The following is an 18,108-nucleotide window of genomic DNA, read 5'->3' as shown; positions in this document are numbered from 1 at the left end:
GAATATGATTCAGTCTAAATGTTAACTCCAATTCAGCTTCATTAACTTGTCTCTCTGTTCTTGTACTACAAGACGGAACAAGAGTTCTCTACTTTCCTATTTGCTTCACTACTCAGTTTTACAAACACTCGGTATTTGTCCTTTCTTTCCAAAGGAACTGAAGTCTTGGTCCTCCAAGTACCATCATAGGAGAAACTTTCTCCTACTCATTTTATTGCCCTTCTTCAAACCCCCCTACTTTAGAGGAATTCTTTTTCAGACATTGAGCTGTACAATACACTTTATTTCAGGTAAAGTCCAGTGGCTGATAGAATACTTTGCTCATACTATGTTCTACCATCCATTTTTTACCACAGCTGTTCGTCTCTTCAGCAAGATATCTTTCTTCTGCTAGTAGTGGTAAATATTTCCTTGGTATACAAATAGATAATTTTTTTCCATTAAAACAAACAACCAACAACAACAATAAAAAGAACCAAAAGAAACCCCCCACAACCAAAGCCTAACACTCCAGATCTTCATTACAATGCAGTCTAGTTATCTTTCTTGCTTAAGTTTTTCCAAATTACATACAGGTTCCTCAGCTCCTCAAATGGACATTTCCAAGGACTTCATTCTGAACATCAACAGCAAGGACTCCTGAGGTTCCTCACCATTCAGGTCTTATTTCTGGAGACCCTTCCTTTCCATCATTGGGGTAGATGAGATGATGGCTTTGGTGCTTCTTCAGCTACTTGCTTTCAGAGGAATTTCTTTAATAAAAGAAGGAACCAACACCCTTTTGTTCTAAGGATATTCGCACCACCTTGTCGTGATTCAATGCTGAACAATTAGCTCTGTCTTGTTTTAAGCATCCCAGAATAAATGCTTTCTATATTTTCACTTGACCTAATAGTTCACACTAGCTTATTATCTGCTTCCATCAACATTTGGATAAATAGCTGTTCAAACCTGACCCAGGTATGAAATAAACCTAATACACACTTAAGTACACCAATATATGAATTTCAGATATGTATCTGCTTCAGCAGAGAATTGGCTTATCTACATCTTTAACATTACAGCTTTGGATTACAGGACAAAAATGACATAGGTCTTTCTATCATTCAATAATAAATAGTTCTGACAGGTTGTTCTATCATTCAGTAATAAATAGCTCTGAGTGGGTAGCTAAGTTACTGAAACAGAAAAAGAGTATCTTGTAACCTGAAAATAAATTTGGCACAGCCATCTAAGCATATCTTAGTCTTCCTTCCTATCTACATTTTGGTTGCTATGTACAAACCTTTTTCTTGCTTACTACAGTTTACTACAGAAAAGAAGGTAACAGTTGTGGAAAGCAAGCAAGCTATTTTGAGGATTGCTCCATTATTTCAATTAAAAAAAAGGTTTGTGCAATAAATATGCTTCAATAAGCATATAGCTGTCAGTGGTGTTTCTCTTCCACTGACCTACCTCCTCAGGTCTAAAAGGATGATGTCTAATCAAGGAGTAAGGAAGTGCTAGGAGCACAGAAGAAGAGATGTAATTGATATATTTGAGTTACAGTGAAAAATTAGAAATATGAGCAGCTTCACTGAGTGTGCCACAGCAAGAAATTTTATCCTGTTTTGTTACGAATCTCTCTCACAGAACACTAGGTTTTATTATAAAGTGTCAGTTTAACCTATAAGTCAAATGAGTACCAAAGAACATTTGGAGACCGAGTGCAGTCTGACATCTAATTACACGGATTTGAGGCTCCAGTTATCAAATTTTTTATCTTTATCCCAAGCATACTAAAGGCATGGCAATTTATAGCAGGCAGCCTAAATCCTTCAGTTGAACTTTTCCTCCTCAAAATATATTCCAGTAGCCAAGCAAAAATAATGCTGCCAGCACATATGGTGTATTTGCTGTTAACAAAGTATACATCTAAGAAAGGCATTCCAGCAGCCAGGAGTTTTATTTGCCAAGAATTCTGATTTTATATATATAAATATATATAAAAGTTTTTTCTTTTTACATAGGAAACTTAGACACAAAGGATGCAAGAGTTTGTAAAGTTTTCAAGAGGCTGCTAAATATGTCCATGTAAAAACCATGCTCAGAAGCCGACATTCAAAAAAACATGAAGACTGAAAACACCTTCTTTGAGGCAGCTCACATCCTGACATTAACATTTGCATGAGAGGTTTCTACAGAAAAAGCTCTTACAGGGACTTCAGTTCCTGAATTGTCAGCCTCAGTGGAAGAGCTTAAACATAAAGAAAGGGGAGCAAGAATCTCCTGTTTTTCAGGTAATGACAAATCCAGAAGTACAACTTCTCCCTTCACTGGAGCCTCATTCGTTTTTCGGGTGGTCCTTTAGCAGCAGCACTCTGCTGAGCATTCTTTACAGTGTCTTTTTCCTCTGGCTTGACAGTTTCAGGGGCTGGTTCTGGTTCCTTCTTGATTTGATCCACTAAAGATGTAACAGTAAAAGAAAGTCAAACCTCTGATTTTTATTGCTAAAATACTGTTCTGAGCACATAGAAAATATTGTTGCTGTCAAAGGGGCAAAACTAATTTCAAAGGTGTAAGAATAAGCAGGGAGTAAATTCATACTTATGTGTGAAAAAGTGGAATAGGTTGAAGAGAGTTCATCCGCTTCCTGTTTTGAGGTTGCTTGTGATCAACTGAAAGTCTTCAGAGGCTTTCTAGAGCTTCCAGTACCATGCAAAATTACTAAGATGCTGGACTGACTAAACTGTTTCCTCATTCACCCTTTCACCCTCCTCCTACTTTCAAAGACCACTGCCTGCATTTGGACCTTGAGGCAATCCAGTTTTCCAGTGAGGGTAGGAATAGAATACACATTTTTTTCATTTTCATTCTGGCTCTCACAAAGAACTCTTATCCAGTATTTTGCACAATTAGGCAATGTCAGAATTCCAAACTACCTCAGTAGCAGCAGCAAGGATCTTACATGGCAACTGGAAAATACTGCCATATAGAGGCTATTTTTTATGTCTTGTGAGAATATTAGAGTTTTACCTGGGATAGGCTTTTCTCCGGGCTTTTGCTGTAGGAGAAGAAGAAAAAAAAATAAAACAACACATCAAGGGAACCAAAATCATAATTTTTAACCTTTCCAACTATTAATTTTGGAATAAAATCCAGGCAATGCACTCTTACAAATATGAATTGAGGGTAGAATGGATCACTAAATACACTTCAAACAAAATCCAATTAACATTTTATAACATCAAGTTTTTCCTCTTACAACGGAAGAACACTAAAGCAAAAATATGCAGTTAGCTGGTCTTTACCACATCTGAGGAGCAAATGATTTTGTGAGATGCTGTAAACATAATTTCCTTTGCTCCCAAGCAGACCACCTGGTGGAACAAATGGCTAGCAAAGACAATCAGAGGTAATCACAACAACTTTCACAGAATGCCAAGAATTCCACACTAATGAGTCTTCAGAACAATGGAGCAACTAAAACAAAATATTGTGGTGACTTGATTGAGCTCACAAAGCACGAAAATGGAAGCAGCAGAAAAACCTGATAGCTGAGACCCTCTGTTATTAGATAAGGAGTTTGTATAATAAAATACTCTCATAGTTTGGCCTAAGTCTTAATGACTCCTGCAATTACAAAGGGGAATCTTACGCTTCAATCAGGGCCTTCCATTTTAAATTTATTATCTAATCCATGTTACCATTGCAGAAATACACAAAATTCCTATTCGGTTTCAACTACTCAAGTACTTATAACTGTCTTTTAATTCCTAACTAAGTTACAGTAATATTGTGGCTTTTAAGTGTCATACCTGAACAAACCTGGGTGGAAACTTCTGTCTTAGGTCTAAAAGCAAAGCATCTACCCGTTGCCTTTGGAAAATGGAACTTGGTTCTTCTTTCTTCTTGGCTTTTGGTTTAGCTTTCTCTGCAAGTCACAGAAACATTAGAGAAAGAGGTATTAAAAATTCTTTTAGCAGCTCTTTGTTGTACAAGTTGGTATTTGACTCTCCTCTAACCTTACCACTTGACAAACTTGTTTGACTTATGAAAATGTACACTGGCCTCCAGCGGGTTGAACAGTTGCCCACTTTGTTGACACTCAGCTCACCATTTTCATGTCCCACCTATGCCTCAATGTTCATCCCCACCAGCACAGAAGAACAAGATTTGTTTCCTCACACAGGGAGCTCTAACTTACCCTTTAGACACTTCACCTCACCTCTACACCATCACTATGCATCGCCTCAAGCTTTTCCCTACATTACCTTTCCTCTTCCAAAGTATGCAGGAGCAACTAGGAATCATACCTCTTTCTTCTTGATCTTTAAAATGCCACCAGTAGCCCTTGGATGGGTGATAGCGACAGTAAGACATAGCTTCTTCAAAAGCAGACTGAATTCCGTGCACTGCAGTGAGCTTTCAGGACAGGAACATATGGCAGTGTTAGAATTTAAGGAGAAAATACAATATAAATTTTTGAAAGCAGAGTTTTTAAAATTAGCGTTCTATATTAATTTTTATTCTGGGAAGGGAACTTGGGACATCTAGATTTGGACCAAGAATATAATTTAACTGGTGCTCACAAGGCATTTTCTGAAATGCTCTTCTAAACTGGCAGAGAAAAACTTGCAAAAGCAGTAGTTTATGAGACAGAAGGAATCAAAACAAATCCAAGCATGCAATTTAAAAAGAAATACCATCACATCAGCTTAAAAATGTAAGCCTCATTTAAAAATATATATTACATTAGCTTAACATCAACATTCACATTTCAAAGCAAGCTTCACTGAATATGTATTTAGTTACTATTTCATATGTATTTGTCAAGTAATTTTTCTTTTAATTATTCAAACCTGATGCTGTTTTAGCAATTGTGTAGCTTCAGTTATTCTGATCCTTCATCCTTAAGCAATGTATCTCACTTTTTGGGCAATACTGCACTGTCACAGGATCTTTTATTTTCATGTGGGATGCACACAATATTAACCAGGGGGGTTTGGTTTTAAGTTATTGCACTGTTACTACACAAAAGCGAAGGAAAGATTTAAACAGCCTGGAGAAAAAACAAAAGTAAAAACAAACACAAACCAGTACACATCAAATGCACAGAACACTTACAACTCTGGAGTTAATGACAGACCCTAAGTCAGGTGCTTGATAAATTACTCCAGCAATAATATAGTAGTCGGCCAATGGAATAACTGTGGGGAGAAAAAAAAAGGGCAAGATCAATTTAAAGCTCTGGTTTAAGACTGTGTATTTATTGCTGATTTTAAGTAGTAACAGCAGAAATTGCAATATTTATCTTATCACAAAATTTTCTCTTCTTAACCTTTTCCTTCAAGGCACTTTATTTGCAGCTTAGCCATAGACTGATAAGAAGAAAAAAAAACCCCAAAGTCTGTTTAACAAATAGAAGAGAATCAGCTTTAAGACTTCAAACAAATGACTGGCCTCACAAGAGTTGGAGTTTTCAGAGCCACACCAGTAGAGTCAAGTGAACTGCACTGGAAGTAATTCCACTTGCCTTGGCTACCAGCATAAACCCACAACACTGTAAGATCTCATTCTTCTGGACTCAGCTTTCTCCAACTCATACAATCCTCTCAGCTAGACTTCCCAGATCAAATGGTGTTAAACACACACAGACCATGCCTTTCTAAATTAATAACATTTTGCCAAAAAAAGACTACCTTCCAAAGGCATTTGCTAAATCAGATTTGGAACCTCTACTAACCAATCCAAAATTCTCGTTCATGAGAGATGCAGTGCAGAGAAACATCACAACTGCCTCCGTAAAAATCTGCCAAACATTCTTCAACTGAGCAACAATCACAATGCTATCGGCTTTGCATTCCTAAGGACTTTACCTGTGCACACCTTTGTTGCAGTTCCTCCATCTGTATTAACAATTCATCCAGTACTTGCATTTTATGAAGCTTGGACACCTGCCTAAATTAACAGTCCAAGACAGCTGGGTGCATAGTTCAGCCAGTACCCACTTATCCTCAAAAGAAAAAAAGATTCTCAGCACTTCCTTACAAGTGGAGCAAGATACAGAACAGCAGCTTTACTGTCTCAGAGCTCTGTACCAGAGCAGCCTACTTTCTTAGACAGGTTACTCTCCCTAATCATTGGATCTAAAGATCTTTCTAAAATCACTTCAAATAGGCAAAAACTTGTCTTAAAGAATTTAAAATATAAATACATGTTTTTTAAAAACACACGGAAGTCATAAGACAGGTCTGCACCAGTTGTATTTGAGTACCCTACACTAGCTGTGAACTCATTAAATTTTAGTTTTCCCTCCCTATTCCCATGTCTCAAATACACTAATATTTGTGCCATTACAAAATGAAACACATGGGTAACATCTGAGCTAGGGAACTGTGTGACTCAATCAAGGTACCCAGCACAAACTGTACAGTCACAGTGAGAAAAAGATGTTACCAAACAAGTCCCAGCTAAGTTCCACCAAACATACATTTGCCTTATGGCACAAGTTTGAACACACATATTGTGGAAATCCAATCTTGATCTAAAAGGTGTCAAAACCAGAAATTAAGGGCTGCATGATATTTCCATACTCACCTTCTGGAAGCTAGATTCAAAACCTTTAATAAGGAAATAACTCAAATCTACCAAAGAATCAATCACGTATGTTCTTTTTCAATATGGAACTGCAATATAAAGAGGTCATTACCTAATATAAGCAAATAAGCAGCATTGCAAGACAAGGTAAAGTCCCATACCAGACCAAAATGCATATGCAGAGTTTAAATCCCTAAAAAAAAAAGTTAAAAAATAACTTGCACTAACTTTGCCTTTCCTTTCTATAAAGCTTACTCTGAAATAACCTAAATTATTTTATATAAGCATGCAGTAAACAGAGAAGATAGTCCAATAGCTACTGAAATGTGACTACTTATCTGATTAATCACACACACACACAAACAAATTCGAGGTTAAAAAGGAATAATTATGCCAGTTACATGCAGACAGGGGAAAAAAAAGCTAAGGTATTGCATTAAAATCTTGAAAAGGTCATCAGTGACCCTGTAAGGAGTGGTGCTGTTGTCACAAGATTCCATCACGATAAGAAATCAACACTCTTGCATAGCCTAACAGATAAATGTGACATGGAATGAATGCTATTACCAATCTCCCGTGGCAAAATGTACCACGGGGCAGCACTTTCTCATTTGCTCTTCCCATGTCACCACAAGATGGCAGTCCCTGCTGCCGGCACTCCGCAGGGCGCTGCTGGAGAAGTACGCCTGCCCCATCACAGAGCCTCAGGCCCTTCCAGTTAGATTTAAGGTAAAGACAGAAAAGGGGAAACAGAAGTGCTTAGATGCAGATTAGGAACTGATAAAACGACTAACTGATCAGACTTCTCAACAGCGGGAAGAACTGAGTGACCATACCTTGCGTTGGAGATTGCCTTTGCTGCTTTCGGATAATGAAGAGAATGGGCTCTTGAGCGTGGAGAAGGATGTACTCCACTCCAACCATCTGGCTGAAAAAGATGCAACCAGAATAAGTATCTTCCTCAAAGTAAAATCTGTAGGATGTGAAGAGCAACCAAGGGGCCCAGCAGTAAACCGATGAAGTTCTGATGCTTTGGAAGCTCTTCTATATAATGTGCAGTAAATAAAGGCATAAGATTTCCTGAGTTAGCTATCAAGCCCTAGGTGCATGTACAAAAGGAGTTATAACAACCTGACACAACATCTAAGTGGAACATATTAGCAACAAATAAATGGCAAGAAAGATAACAATCTATCATCATCGAAATTTCATTTAAACACAGCAACTAAGAATCCATGTATGATGTGACCATCTGCATGGCTGGTGTAAAAGCCTCTCTGCAACCACAACCAAGCACAAGGGACTTTACCAATGAACTTTTAGCTCTGCTTGCACACTCCCTATCATATTATGTAGTCTTTAAATAGTTCTCAATCTTGTGCTCAGCGTAACAGATGGGGAACTGCAAAGAAAGTTAACTTGCATGTCCAGCAATCTCATTACACAGCCAGATGTGATGTGATTATTTACAACACTCACTACTCTTATTATCCATACTAAAAAGCCAGCTATTCGGAGGAATTATGTACTGATTATGGCACATGGCCAGCAGGATATGGAAACACAAACTATTAATGAACTCAAAGTATCCCCTAACATAAACCCTATTCACCACAGAAAAATATTTAACTACATTACCATTACTCAGGTTCTGTTGAGCTGGAAGAATGAGAGAAGGCAGCTTTTCTATTTCAGAGAAATATCTAAAAGGTGATTTACTGGAATCTCAAAAGATACACAGAATACTTCATGCTTAACACCTCCTTGAAATAGCACAAGAGAAAGTAGAAGACATCCAAATACAAAAAAAGCTGGATTCCCTGGCTAGTGGTGGGACTAAAAAGTACAGAACAGAAGGAGGTTTCCAGCATCCTTTCATTCAACCATCAAAGTCTTTGGATGGAGGGACAAGGGACACTGCACAGGAAGCAGTTGCAAATTACAACTTACTTCAAATGGTCCAAGGTCATCCGCTGCATTTTGACGACTTCATTGTTACATGTTCGGTCATAGAAGGGGTTACTTCTCTCTGAGAAATAGTCCAACACACTCCCATTGTTTAATATTGGAATCCAGGAGCTGTCAACCCAGGAAATTCCTAGGAGGTTGTCTGGGAAGATAAATCTACACTGAGTACTAAAGCAGCCAGAAACATGCAAATCCATCCAAGAGTAAATTGCCACCAGTTAATGACTACAGCAGAGAAAGGAGATGGAACGCAGCCTCACACAAACCAGTTATAATTAAAAGTGTTTCAAAGAGTTCAAATAATAACTGATAACCTTTAACCTGTTGCAGTTCTCTTGGAGGTACACAAAAGAAACAGTCTCTTTTTATGACTGCACTTTTCTTTCCTTGACCACTTCACACCTTTGTGTCTCAAGAACGTGAGCAGGGTCTGTGTGCACATGTGTGTGCACATGTATGTGCTCTGTGCTGCTGGGACTTAATTGGCTCTGACACTGCATATAATACTATCATACTGCATCGACTCAGCAGTATTATGGACAAGTTTACTTTCCAAACACAGCATTAGCTGAGTAGAAAGCCAATACAAAGCATGGTTCCTTTTGAAAACTAAGTCTGGTAAGTAAGTTGAATTTACTAAACTAGGTCAGAATCAGTTATGGAGGTGAGGGTGGAGTGGAAATGATACAGTCCACACTAAATATGAACCTGATCATGTTTAAAACAATTTATTTCTTACAAATAGTTTCCAAGCTGTAAACTATGATACTGAAAAACAGGTAGAACTCTACAGATTAAACCAAGAGTTTTCTATTGCTAAAGCCGACGTGTAAACTACTGAGTGAAACAAAATAGTGTTACTAGTAACATTTCTCATATGTTCTGTTACTAAAATATATAACATCATGATGTTTCAAAGATTGTTATTATACAAAAAAAAGAAAACTGACCCCAAAAAACAACAGCAGATACAAAGATGCTATCTTTAGGCAGATGTTTCCCAATAGTCTTGAACAAGAGATTCTATTCCTGGCTATATAATTAATCTGCCAATTTGCCTGCAGAAAATTATTTATTCCACAACTCAGTAGGTATTACAGAAATCAAAATACAGAACATTAACAATTATATAAAAAGCAAGCTTTTTAAATGAAACATATTCAATAACCTACAAGTCATTACATGCCAGCTAAATTCCTACAGATTTAGGGAAATTTGCATTAACGTCTCTGAATTTTATTATCACACTGCAGCAAAAGCATATTCCTCAAGCAGACAAAAAAAAACCAGTGTAACAATCAGTTTCATTGTCAACAAATCTGCTAACATTGGAGATCCATGAGGCACCTTAAAAAACACATTCAAACTCATCCATTTTAAACCGCAGAAGCAGCAAATAGAATTTCCAAGACACAAAAAAGCAGGAAAAGACATGTATTGTTTAGATTTAAAAAAATGTAAGCGATGAGATGTCACTGAAGACTGACTAAAGAACTGAAATTCCCTCTGCACAGGAACCACTCCCTAAAGCTCACACATTATATACTTACCCAGAACTCCCACTTTCATCATTCCGCTAAGAATATTTTACTTCTGTGCAATTCTGTGACAATTCAGCATGCTCAAGGATGACCGGATCAGTCCCAAAAATGTCAGTTCATACACTATTAGCAGCTTCTCTGAGGAACAGTTAATTAAGTAACACTACCTGCTCAGCTAATTAGGACAAATGCAGCATAAATAGCTACACATAAACCTTGTTCATCTTAGAATTGCCAGCCTAACTCTTTTTGGGTGGGGGAGCAGGAGGTCTAGAGGTATTCATGTTATTTCACACACACTATTCTCTCTCCTCACTATAAAAATGGAAATCTCAGTAACACAGCACTAAGATCCATTATTAAGCACTTAAGTCATGGTAACGCTGATTATTCCAAATGCCTTTCAAAGCCAAAAAAGCTTTCCTTTCAAAAAAACACACAAAATATGAAGTGCTTGCATTATTATCATAATAAATTCTCACAGTATATTTCAAATACAAACTTTTCTTGTTTGTATGCTTAATAAGAACTGCATTTCTCTGGGGAATGTCAGGCAAGCTTTAGATCTATATATATATATAGCTATAATGCTGTATACAGACTGATAAATGTATCATAAAATGGAATATAAAGTTGGACTCTAAGGTTCAATTATCCATAGATGCTTAGTGCCAGTATTTACAACTGCCTTTATAACTAGCAAGATTGTTCTCTTAAACTATTGTTGGAAAAAGGGAGGAAGAATAAAACCAATCTCGAACTTGACATGCCTGTTATACTGAAAGGAGTACTGTTTATTTTGGGTATGAGAAAGAAAGGATGGTGTTCCTGCTTCCCTGTTCATTTCAAAAATAGGACATCTTGTTCAAAGCATTTCTTGTGGAATTTGCATCACAGATGCAAAAGTAAAGTGCTTGTGACAATACTGCCAATCTGTCATGAATTTCAAGACAATTTGGGAGACAAGCCAGCAAACCATAGCAAAAAAGAAGAGTAATTCACACAACGGCTTGTTCCTGGCCTTGACGGCTGGATAGCCCAACGCTAGGCTTTGATAAACTAAGAGAACAGTAAAATAGCCTGATAGGGTATTGGGTTTGCATGACCAGGTTTTAGTAGTGGGGCTGCTACAGGGGTGGCTTCTGTGAGAAGCTGCCAGAAGCTTCTCCTATGTCTCACAGAGCCAATGCCAGTTGGCTCAAAGACAGACCTGTCACTGGTCAAGGCCAAGCCCATCAGCAATGTCAGTTCCACCTCTGCAATAATGTATTTAAGAAAAGGGAAAAAAGCTGCACAACAGCAATTTCAGCTGGAGAAAGGAGAGAGAAACAACTCTGCAGTCAGTGAAGAAAGAGGAGCAAGAGGTGCTCCAGGCACCAGAGCAGAGATTCCCCTGCAGCCCATGGTGCAGACAATGGTGAAGCAGGCTGTTCCCATGGAGCACCACAGCGGAGCAGAGATCCACCCGCAGCCCCTAGAGGATCCCCCACCAGAGCAGGTAGATGCCCAAAAGAGGCTGCAACCCCATGGGAAGCCATCACTGGAGCAGGCTCCTGGCAGGACCTGTGGTGCCATGGAGAGAGGAGCCCAAGACTGGAGCAGGTTTGCTGGCAGGACTTATGACCCTGTGGAGGACCCACACTGGAGCACCTCGTTCACATTTCTCCCAATGCCAAGTGCAATACAAGCCATGCCAAGCAGCCCCATGAGTTGCCAGGCCCTGCAGAGCTGGCAGATCCTGTCCACCTCCCAAAGCTGGCCCAGAGGACAGGGCGGGTCAGAGGCCATGCTCTCTGTGACAATGGACAGTTGCTTCAGTCCCTTGGGGGGTGATGTCCATCCTGACCCAGCCCTGGGGGCTGCAAAGGTCTTGGTCATTTTGGAAAAGTGAGGGATCACCCGTGTAACCAAGCTACTCATCCTGCATAGGAGGTACTTAAAAACTGTAAGCAGGTTGGTTTAAGTGCAGAATATTAATCTGCATTATTAATTCCACCAGTTTAAGAGACCAAGATGGATTAAACAAAATTCATTGCTGACCTGTATTTTAGATCACACATGGTCCAATTTCAAAAATTTGTGGAGATAAAATTTTCTCAGCCTCTTTGATTGCCAAAAATACGGTTGGTTTTAGTGTCAGCAATATCTACTTTGGGCCCAGCATAATGTGGGAATATCATTTAAATTCAAAGGCATAAGCTAAAATTATACCAACAATTCCACTTTTCAGAGGTGCAAAATTTTGGATTTTTCACTGTTGGTTTTGATGTATGATGCACAGAAAACTGGGATGCCTTTTTATAGGTAGATCCATTGATCATCCAGCATTCTACTTTAATTCCTAACCCTTCTTCTTGAATTCAGGGAATATTAATATCAGCTTCAGCCTTACCTGACCCCATTCATTTTTCAAATATATAACCAAAGTGGCTAGGCTTGAGTCTGTTTTACTGGAACATACCACCTTTTGTAAACTGTTTCACTGCCTGATAATCCTAACTGGGGAGTTATGAAGGCTATATGGAATACCTTTTAACTGTGACAGAAAAAAGAACTGTATTAAAGATGGTGAAAGGAGAGCAACAGGCAGGGGGGCTGGGCTCTGAAAGGGCTACCACCTTTGGCCTGAAGCAATGTGCTCTTTGTAGGCAGGAAGGGTCAACTAGAGGATGCAAATGTTATGACGCCAGAGAATTTCTGACAATGAGGGAAGGGGATGGGGGAAAATACCAGGGCATCCCCAGCAGGTCTCCTAGTTCCAGTACAAGCAGGGAATGAAACAATAGATTTCTGATTGACAGCAGAGCCACATAATCAGTAATAACTAGCTGCAAGGGCCTGCTAAGTAAAGTTATGATACTGATTATTGGAGCAATGGGAAAAAGAGCTTTACTGCCATTCTTGACACTCATGGAGTGTCCAGTTGGACTAAACTGACTCACAAGTTTCTATATCCAGAATGTCTTCTTCCACTGTTGTTGAGCTAAATGGACAAATAACTTTTTTGGAGAACTCTGTACAGCTATACATCTCATAGGAAAAGGCATAGAAAGCTCAAATCTATTTACCAGGAACCAGACTTGAGAGGAACCCGAACACGTCACCCTGGATGCAGTACCCTGGCTGCTTAGAGACTGTCAATCTGAATTTAACACCAATAAAGAAGCCTCGTTCTAAGGAGGATAGGCTGGTACAGGGTTTAAGAGCAATAAATCAAATACCTCAACTCTGTGTGTGGATGGGCTTCTTGCACAATGGGTGAAAGAACCTGTTTTGTGACAACAACAGTGGAGAAGTTCATGGAGGACAGTCCTCCATGGGAGGGATGCCACAACGGAGCAGGGCAAGAGTGTGAGGAGTCCTCCCACTGAGGAGGATGGAGCAGCAGTGACAGCATGTCTGAACTGATCACAACCCCATTCCCTGTCCCTCTTTGCTGCTCAGGGGAGAGGAGGTAGAGAATTTGAGAGTAAAGTTAAGCCCAGGAAGAAAGGAGGGTAGAGGGGAGATTTTGTTTTGTTTCTCATTATCCTCCTCTGATTTGATTTAATTAATCTGATTCAATTAATTTTCCCACATTGAGTCAGGTATGCCCATGACAGTAACTCGTGACAGGTGATCTCTCCCTGTCCTGCTCTCGACCCACAAGCCTTTCATTTTATTTTCTCTCCCCTGTCCTGTTGAGGACAAGAGTGATAGAGTGGCTTTGGTGGGCACCTGCCATCCAGCGAGGGTTAACCCACAGCAGACAGCTTAAAAACATAAGTATGCCTCAAAATCTACTTAATATATTAAATCATGTCAGATAAAAGACTCTGAGGGAGCTTAAATGATCTGGATTAAGACAGAAGGTCCTCACACCAGCTAATAACTTAACACAGTGCTCCTCCATTAAATGTCCAAATAATTCCTTCCTGTAATCTCAAATAAGGTAGTCAGAAAAACACAGAGGACTACACATATCATTAAGAATTTAAAGAAAAAAGGAGAAAACCTCTGTGGCATTACCAAAATTGACTCTTCACAAGCTTTCCCTAAATATCTGCTCTTGATCACTGAGACTCCACCACAAAGGCTTCTGATGTGATTCCAATAAGTCACCCTTATAAAGAAAAATAATTTCCTTTCTCTTGCCTTCTCAACCCCCAATTCCTCTCTCAAAGTTCAAATTCTTCACAGTAATGTAACTTTTATTTTGATTACAACATAAACCTTCTTTAATACTTTATTCAAATATCACCCCTTCTTCAAAACATTATCTCTTTTTTCCTTGTAACCCTCAATTCTCGCACAAATGTTTCTCGTTCTCAGTTACTTCAGCTTGCTTTCTGGCCTTCCTAACATCTGGCCTCCCTCATAACATCCCCCTAAAATGCTTTTAAGATTAGCAGCCTCACTCCCTCCTCTGGTCTCATGCAAGTCCCACACACACGCCCGCGTTTCCTACTTCCCTCCACATTTCAGAGCTGAAACTCTCTTTTCTTAGCTATTCCCTTATGTCACCATCTCACCCCAGGACCTGCTTATCCCACCTGTAAAGGCAGAGCCTACCAAAGGGAGGCTTGCTTTGCCCAGGTGACCCTCGGCACACCCTCCTAGCCCGCTGCATATCCCGGAAAACTGTTTTTTCGGGCAGCTTTTCATCTCACCGCACGGATGCATTAGCAACGCTACTTGGGCACAGTTTCCAAGGACCGCCGCACCATCACACCGAGCCCTTCCTCAAGTCGCCCCCCGCGCTCTGCCCCGCGGAGGGGCCCGGCTGTGCCCGCGGAGGCGCTCCCCGCCCGCGGGCGGAGGTGGGCGCGGCGGCGGCAGAGCCCCCGAGCCGCGGGAGCGAGCCCCGAGCGCCCGCCCCCGGCCCGGGCCTACCTCGGATGTCCACAGCAAGCCATGGCCGCGCCGCGCACTTCCTCACCGGGCGGGCGAACCGCAGGAAGAAGCGGCTTTGAAGCGGGGAGGCGGCCCCGGCGGGACTGTGGATGTGGTGGGAGAAGGTTCCTGATCCCGGGGCCGAGTTGCTGGACAGGGAAGCACTCGCTCGAAGAGCAGTCGTTTTCACCTGATCTTGACTCTCTGGTTGTTGCCGGAGTCACTTTCGGAGTAAAAGAGATGCAGGCTGCGGGTTTGCTGCTCGGCATCACAGTCATCCTGGTTGAATTGGCTGGGGTATCTCTGATTTAGTTTGCCATATGGGAATAATGTGGGATGTTTGAGATCACACTATCAGAATACTGCATGGTTCCTGCCCTGAGGTTTGGTCCTTGGCATTTTGGCTCTTAAGTGATACCATTGGTCATTTACAGGGTGAAGAACAACATTCAGTGAGTGGAAGAATATACATGCACTAAAGATTAACGAGCTTTTTATTTAGATTGACAACTACAATCTATCAATCTGCTGTACACAGCATCCAATATCCTTGTGTCATGCTAGCATAGCTCCAGGCACTCATCTTGCCCGAGCCTTTGCAGAGGCTGCCGAGATCGGCCCTTCCTTCGCTGGCAGCAGCAGGGTCTGAGTGAGTCTGGAGGTTATCAGCTCGCTAATGGCACGTAATGGTAATTAGTGATGGAATTTCTTCCCCTTTTGTTAGAGATCTGTGTGAATAAAGTACACAAGTACTTTAGTGTGTATAAAGTACAGGAAAGGGATATTATTATTGTATGAGAGCAATCAAAAAGTTAGACCAAACCAGAGCTGATGCTGCTTATTTGCTCTTTATTCAGTCCTTTCATACCAGTGCATTAGCAGACAAACATTATGTTGCAAACCCATATATTCCTCCCCCCGGCTCTCCACCCCCAAGGTTTCCAGTCTCATTCAATATGTTAGAGTCACTATCTGACTTGCGAATATTCTGGGCTTATTTTCTGTGAAGGAGAGCTGCCTGAAGAACACTTGTTTATGTGTTTCAGGTGATGAAAGATGTGAAGGTACCAAGTGAAGGTTACAGAAAGTGAGAAGATCAGGCACGATAATGCTGCTTTGGAAAACTGGACTTTAGTCATGCCAGTGATATAGTCATTGCATTACATTAATGAAGTTTTTTTCAACCTAACGTGGTGTATAGATGCGCTGAGCCTTTGTTGCAAATACAGTAATGGTCATGCTTTGTCTGTTCTATAAGTCTCTGCACACTGAGAAGTCAAGTTCTCTGAAATCTCTCACACTTTAATCACCCAAAATAAGATTTTTGTAATCTTAGTACCTCAAGGCTGTATCTCTAAAAGGGAGGTGATGACATGCTCCTTAGCTCTGAGTGGTTCATGAAAATAAATTTAATAATGTCTGCAAAAATATGAGGCTGGGGTGGTAAGTATCCTGAGAAAAATGATCTTCTCTTCAAAAAATGATTTGCTTATTGTGCAAAAAATAAGTAAAAAAGATTGAACAGTGGAAAAAAAACTACTGAACAGAAGAGCACTTTTCAATTGTAGCACTGAATTCAGAAGAAAGCTATGAAAACACAGCACTTGGTAGTCTTTAATGGCACAAATACAGTAAAAATTGAATCTAACCTTAATTTTTCAATTTTACGATTCCTGAGTGCTCATTTTCATTACCGAGATAATATTCTGTGCAATATACTTTTCCATGGGGTAATTCACATGCATGTACACTGCGTATCCCCATGCCCTAGGTAGCTGCTACTTGTCAGCAGTTTGAACCTTTGCCAGACACATCTCTCTGGTGTTATCCTCACCAGAGCGTTTCCAAATAATACTATGATAGGTTGCCATTCTAAACCAAATACTTTAATATCCCTGTCATGAACAATCCTCCTGAAGGGCAAAAATGCCAACCGACATAACAGCCACCCTTCTGGAGAATCTCTGACGCCCTGTCTCATTCTATTTTTGTGCAAACCATTTCTCTTCAGTAGCAAATAGGAACTCAACCTCTATTTTAATTATTCATATTGTCCATCTTTCCTGCTGACTCTGCACCTCTCCAGAGCAAGTATGTCTTTGGATGAGTGAGGGGATGAAAAGTAAAGATTTCTGGATGGGAAATAATGGGGTTTGATGGCTTACGATAAATTTTCAATTACATGGTGAGACTAGCCAAAGCACTGCTGGAAAGAACTGTTCATCTGGTAACATTTTCACCTTCTGCTATAGCATAAAAGGCTAGGGCTTTTTCACTCGACTCCCTCTAAAGGGAGAGTCCTAATGAGCATTGCGGTTCTGTCCTTCTCAGCAGGAGGTGTGGATTACAGATGGAGAGCTAATGAAAGCTATCAGATAAAATGAGAAATTTATGCACACTGCTTTTGATGTCAAAGAAAGGCACCTTAAGCAATGAATACTTAGACATATTAATTCCATTTGTGTACTTATGAATTCATAAAATACTTGGATAAAAACTGACACCTTTTCATGGCTCGGTATTTGGATGTCATTTAGCATCACCCTCCCCCAGTGGAATTATTCTGTGTATTTCTCTGGTCAGAGATAATGAGGAATCTCATTCTACTGTGCCCCCCTCTACACATATATATATATATAACAGAAGAGACTGTCTGTAATTTACAATGTTCGTTATCTCCAGTGGATGCAGGATTGGTAATCCTATGTGCTCCAAACCACATTATGGGCATAGCTGGAAGACTACCAAGGAGTCCCTTTATAGTCTCAAATAAACACAGCTAAATTGAGAAGGCTACATCTAAAAAGGGACGGAAAACCATCTCTGTGCACATCTCTAGCAGTCTGCAGGGACTGAACAATAATTTAGCTATATGCCATCAAGTGAAAAGTATTGTGTATGTATCCTTATCATTATACTCTGGGCAGTTTCCAAAACATATTAGAGGCTGCTGAAAAAGATCATCACAGCACTTTGGATTCTGCCAACCTGCATTTGAACTCACAGATTAGTAGTAAGAAGCTCCAAGTCCCATTCTGTGTTCTACTACATCTAGTTCTGCAGTGAAGCACAAGGGAAATTTAAATTCCTATGCTAATAAAAAATTGCTGGGCTTGAATTAGTTATGAAATGAGCAATTTGCTACTGG

The 18,108-nt window shown here is 40.1% G+C and overlaps 1 protein-coding gene across 1 annotated transcript; it reads right to left on the bottom strand.

Annotated features, from left to right (window-relative positions):
• Nucleotides 1-262: 262 nt before the first annotated feature.
• MED6 (mediator complex subunit 6) lies at nt 263-16,724 on the bottom strand. The gene is made up of 9 exons (XM_029964368.1): nt 16,655-16,724; nt 14,961-15,164; nt 8,530-8,689; nt 7,416-7,507; nt 5,107-5,189; nt 4,296-4,404; nt 3,798-3,913; nt 3,016-3,043; nt 263-2,443 (listed from the first exon to the last, which is right to left on the bottom strand). The coding sequence occupies exons 1-9, from the start codon at nt 16,722-16,724 to the stop codon at nt 2,313-2,315; spliced, it is 993 nt and encodes a 330-aa protein (XP_029820228.1). The 3' UTR covers nt 263-2,312.
• Between the last annotated feature and the right edge of the window lie 1,384 nt (nt 16,725-18,108).

Source organism: Manacus vitellinus, unplaced genomic scaffold (genome assembly GCF_001715985.3).
Source record: "Manacus vitellinus isolate BGI_N305 unplaced genomic scaffold, ASM171598v3 scaffold_6_pilon, whole genome shotgun sequence".
Taxonomy (NCBI): domain Eukaryota; kingdom Metazoa; phylum Chordata; class Aves; order Passeriformes; family Pipridae; genus Manacus; species Manacus vitellinus.
Note: the sequence above shows the minus strand (reverse complement) of the source record. Positions and strands in the feature narration are given on the sequence as shown.

What these genes read in the sequence shown, in the direction of transcription:
- MED6 (XM_029964368.1), bottom strand. Translation starts at nt 16,724, where the DNA reads ATGGGGATACGCAGTGTACATGCATGTGAATTACCCCATGGAAAAGTA. An exon ending in GCTTGCTGTGGACATCCGAG is followed by an intron (nt 8,690 to 14,960) that starts GTAGGCCCGGGC and finishes TTATCTTCCCAG; the next exon opens with ACAACCTCCTAGGAATTTCC. An exon ending in TAAAGATCAAGAAGAAAGAG is followed by an intron (nt 3,914 to 4,295) that starts GTATGATTCCTA and finishes TGTGACTTGCAG; the next exon opens with AGAAAGCTAAACCAAAAGCC.